Source organism: Cyprinodon variegatus, unplaced genomic scaffold (genome assembly GCF_000732505.1).
Source record: "Cyprinodon variegatus isolate N-32 unplaced genomic scaffold, C_variegatus-1.0 Scaffold95, whole genome shotgun sequence".
Taxonomy (NCBI): Eukaryota; Metazoa; Chordata; class Actinopteri; order Cyprinodontiformes; family Cyprinodontidae; genus Cyprinodon; species Cyprinodon variegatus.
The window spans coordinates 1,350,192-1,355,513 of record NW_015150548.1 but is presented as its reverse complement, the minus strand read 5'-3'; the positions used below and the strand labels follow the sequence as shown (position 1 = coordinate 1,355,513).

Here is a 5,322-nt window from a genome sequence, read left to right as displayed (position 1 = left end):
GATGGATGGTGGATGGATGGATGGATGGATGGATGGATGGATGGATGGATGGATGGATGGATGGATGGATGGATGGTGGATGGATGGATGGATGGATGGATGATGGATGGATGGATGGATGGATGGTGGATGGATGGATGGATGGATTGAAGATGGATGGATAACGGGTTTATGGATAGATGATGGAAAGATTGGTAGATGGATGGATGGATGGATGATGAATAAAGGAATTTATGAGTGAATAGAATTAGTAGTTAATGAAATACAATTCAAGTCTAAAGTGTAATAGCTTTAAACTTAACTGTCTATTATACTCCTTAACTGTAACATTGATATTAATATATACTTTAAAAAAAATGACTTATCAAACATTTAAGCCTGTGGTCCAACGAAACCTTAAAAATACCAGCAGCCCCTTAAAAATACAAAATTACTTCACTCTATATTATTTCTTTCCCTCTAGAGGTAATTAATTATCTTAACTTTTCCATATTCCATTTTATTATGACATTCAATTATTTATTTGTTTTTATAACATACCTTTAACTATTTATACGGACTTTAAATTATCAAATAGTGCATTTTACAATTTAATGGTATCTGAATAAGGTATTTGATTAATAAATGAAAAGATGAATGTACTTTTTTAATGGTAGATTTAGTTATTTTATAAGACATCCATATATTTCTATTTTGGTTCTCTGTAATAATAATCACCCCCACTTTTCTAGAGGATGTTTTTCTCTGTTTGATCCCATTTGGGGTTAAAGAGAGGGAGGGACTTGGAGGCACCTGACTGCAGACAGGGTCACTTAAAAATATCTAATCATACTTTACAGAGTTTATCAATATTATCCGGCCGTGCTTTAAAATATCACCTGTTCATATCCAGCTTCCTTTTTTTTCAACCAGATATTAAGCTTTTACTATTTAAACCATCAAAAAAGTAGCTTTTTTTAAAGCCTTTATAACTGAAAGTTGTAAGGCAGCCCAGTCTTTATTAGTCAAACACATTTTCAGAAAGCATTTCACTTACAGTATTTTATAGGATGAACAGCTGGACGGTGGTAGATGAAACAGATTTCACTTTTACAAGAAATACATTTCATGCCAGGACAACGTGTTACAGCCCTGCTGTCAGTTCTCAGGTTACCCTCTCTGACTGTTGGATGCTTCTGCCACTGCCTGGCACTTGTTATACCTTCTCTGAAGCCATATGGTGCCCTTTCCAGAAGTTTAATCTCCTTGCAAACTTAATTATAAGAAAAACTGACTGATTAATAAAAGTTGTTATAGAAATGCTTTATGGAATCTAAAACCTGCTGTTAAGCCCAGTACTTCCATCAATTGTGAATCAGGAATCACCGCTTAAGATAAATGATAGAAGGAATATCCAAAAGTGACATTTATTAATAAAAAGAAAGTAGAAACAAAGTAGAACAAAGTTTAGTATTAATATCTATTAAAAATATTAAGCTGCCAAAAATATGTAAAGACCTTTAAAGATATGCCTATTTTCAATAAAAAAAAAAAAACCAAAATTACTGCGTAGATGTTATTTCCTTGCTATCTGAACAACTGCTAAAGCAGAGGGGTATTTCAGTGAAAGGTGATGGAACAGCAGGTAAGCAGGAAGTGATTATGGCACACTCGTCACTGCTCATTAAATCTGGATGCGTGTGTTGAGGGTTTTGAGCAGCAGGGAAGTTGCAGGAGAAGATTTCCTGAATTACTGTGTTAGAGCACACAAAACACAACAAATTGGCCAGAAAATGAGGAGAGCTGGCTTACTTTGGAATTAAAACTAGTGACAACTGAGATCCTGTCAGAGTAGCCTTGTTGTCAGATTAACAAAGTACCAACGAGCTAATTAGCTAGAAATCGTTGTGTGTTGAAGTCAGCACTTTCTTTATTACTGTAGCACCAAACCTCTCAAAATTGACTGTTCCAAGAAACTAATTGGGGTATAATTTTCGCAATCTGTCTTTTAGGGGCATTTAAATTAAAATAAACTTTTTACAATCTAACAACAAAAAATTGCCCAACTAATAGTTAGCTACACATTTTGACAATAACAGAAAAAGAGAAAATTTAAAAAGTACCACATTTGTTTAATCTTGAAGAATCAAATTTGACTCCATCCAAGTTTAATACATATATTGTATCTTTGTCAAAGATGAGCAAAAATGCTTAGTATGTTTTATTTAATCAATCAAAATGGGACAATGCAAAATTACTGAGCAGTAACTGACTTTCAAGTTTCTAAAGAAGGTTAGAACTTAGGTTAGAAGGCTAGAACTAGAAATTGTTTCTACATGCTTATTCAGCACACAACGTGTCTACTTTAATAGTAGCATTAATTAAAACTTTTTTTTTTTGACAAAGTTTATAGTTTGAGTAGCTCAGGTTATCCAGAGCTATCTCTACTTTGCTGCTATAGGCTTAAGCTGCTGGAGGACATAGGGATCTCTTTTTCTCTACTTCTATCTAATTCTGTTCTCCAATTCTCCAATATTTCTTAGTTCCACTTCAAACTTTATGCTCTCTCTGATTTTTCTAATCAGAAAAGGTTCATCTGTTCTGTTTCTGTTTGGTTAGTTTGAGCTAGTCTCCCGTAATCTTTTCTAAGATGTAAAGTATTTAGAGATCAATGCTTCTATGTTCCTTTTGTATGTCTGCTGCTGTCTTGCTCAACCCCCAGTCATCCCCAGTAGAAGGCGTTCGGCTTGAGGTTTCTTCCTCTTAAAAGCGAGTTTTCCCTCTCCATTGTTGCTGTATGCTTTTAAAACTTTCCCTCAATAAAACATGGTTATAGTTTAAATGGTTGATGATGTGAGCAATGGAAATCTTTAGTCATATTCCTTGTTTTATGCCCACAAACCTAGCCATTAATCTTGATTCTGGTTCTGACATTTAAACAGACTCAAATTCCAACACTTCAGTAAACTTTTAAAGCCCATTTTGAATTTGGCAGGATGAATGGATGTGTGGACCTATGGTTAAATGAAATAATGGATGAATTTCTGAATAAATGAATGGTTCTGCTGGAGGTTTCTTCCTTTTAACGGAGAGTTTTTCCTCTCCACTGTCGCTACATACATGCTCATTAAGGGAAAGTTGTATTCAATGACGAAATGCAACTGTATATCTATTGTCCCTACATGCTAATCAAGGAAAAGCTCATCCGACCAAGTCAATGACTGGATGAAATCAGCTGATATTCCTTAAATAGAAATCATTTAACCAATCTGCCCGTATAATCTGAAAGAAATGCTTCTGTGGATTGCTAGAGGATGACAAGGGGCGTAAATACATAAATAAATAAGATATGATTATTTAATATGGTCTAAAACCTCACAAAATACATCTTATTTTTACTTTCTGGTATAATCAAAAAATATTTTGTTTTTGTTGTTATTAGTCCTGAAACTAAAGTAATATCTCCTACTAAGCTAAATCTGATCCCATTAACCTCCCCTCGAAGGCTTTAACTACAACCAGGTTTCTGTTTATCCTTGGTTCTGTTATCATGGGATCTTATTTTTTTCTTTAAGGCTCAATGCAAGATGTCAAAAAAGGATTCAGTACAGCATGACTAGTCATTGATCAGATAAAAGAAACGGATCAACTTCAAGAGATATGAAGCCAGTCTACATGTATCAGTCCTCTCTTACCCCTGAGTGCAGTTGGCATGGCAGGGATGACACTCGTTGTTGGCCTTGGCGTATTTGAAGATGAAGCTGTTTGCACCTTGCAACCCGTCTGGGCATTTCTCCACACAGTTTGGCCCATCTTTGAAGTGAAGGCATTTTACACACTGGTCTGGGCCCTGGGAGTTAAGCAGAATAAACAAACAAAAAAAACAAAACTGATGAGAATGACTGATCAGCAAAGAGGTATAAGATACAGTAAAAGGATAAGTTGGCCAGTTGAACAAAGAAAAGCAAGCTTAGAACAGGAGGAAGTAATGCAGCAAAATAGTTAGGACATAGAAAATAGAACAAGAGATGAACAGAAGGAATAGAATTTTGCAGATTTAAATACAAAACCTGGCAAATTGTGTCAATTTTGCCCACTTCCCTTCACGGGCTAATTTAGCCCGGCAGAAATCTACCCGGCCATTTATAAAACACAGATCTAAATTGCCTCCAGTGTATTCTGCAGCAGCCCTGCAGAAATTGACAAAAATGCATGGGAAATCAGGTCATGTCAAAAGCACCGCACAGTGAATGCGACGGAGGAGATGATAAACTGTAACCGAGCAAAAAGCTCAGCTGCAGCCGTGTGATGAATAAGTAAGACAGGTAGTGAAGTGTGAGTATGGATGAAAGTGAGAAAAAAAAACAACCTCCAACTGTACTCTTTGTGTATTTCCGAATGCGAAGGAGGGGAAGTGTTTTCCGGAGAATCGGATAAAATGCGGAGCTATAGCTGTGTTTGTATGCGTATGCTTGAGTTGTTGTCTGGGAGATGTTCTAGGAGTTTTGGCTCCACGCTCTGCTGCTAATGACTACCATGGTGACCTGATGGACAGCCTCTCCGGGCCTGACAAATCCAGGCACACGCCATCAATAAACATTATTTCTCACATCGCATGTTTGTGGGTGTGCATGTGTGTGTTAGCGTGAGTGCGGATGCATACAGATGTCTCAATGTAATCTCATCCGCATGTATGTTTGGACGGCTGTGGATGATTGACTCTGGTGTTATTTACTACTCAGCTGTGACCAGCATCTGAAAGTCACCAGCTTGTGTGCATCATTGAGGAGTTGCTCTCTTTTTCATCTCTTGCTCCTATTCTATTCTCATGGGGGGGGGGGCAGCCAGAAAAGGTTAGACACATAATCACTTTATTCACCAAACTCAGCCATGCAGGACATTACAGGTAATGCTACTTTGCAAATAAAAAGCTGAATTTTATATGTATAAACATATCATTTCCACATTAGGTTGACCATCAACTATAGGTTTGTGAAGCTTCTTAAAAACTTGGTGAGACTAAGATAAGAAACTGCTGAGTATTCTTATTGTCTATGCAGGGACGTCAATGTAGTTTGGTACCCGGATTTTTAAAACTGAGAGAAACTTAAAGTTCCTGATAAACATGTTGAGATAAATGTCATAAACTGGCCTTTTACAGATACAATCCTTATAAAATTATCTTTAAATATATTTCTAATAATTCTTAGGAGAAAAAAAGGAAATAGTGCTCATTCGTAGCCATTTTCCCTTAGCAAAAAGTTTATTTAAGTATACTAAAAGTGCACTAATTTCATACTTAAAATCAGTGCACTTAGAGTTTACTTATTCTAAACTATATTT

General features: G+C 36.2%; 1 protein-coding gene across 1 annotated transcript in view; it reads right to left on the bottom strand.

The window, feature by feature from the left end:
* Positions 1–5,322, bottom strand: part of LOC107084231 (receptor tyrosine-protein kinase erbB-4-like) — a 367,984-nt gene that overhangs the window by 106,130 nt on the left and 256,532 nt on the right. The window contains exon 16 of the mRNA XM_015373962.1: positions 3,675–3,829. Within this exon, the coding sequence (XP_015229448.1) occupies positions 3,675–3,829 (155 nt within the window). The remainder of the gene's footprint in view (positions 1–3,674; positions 3,830–5,322) is intronic.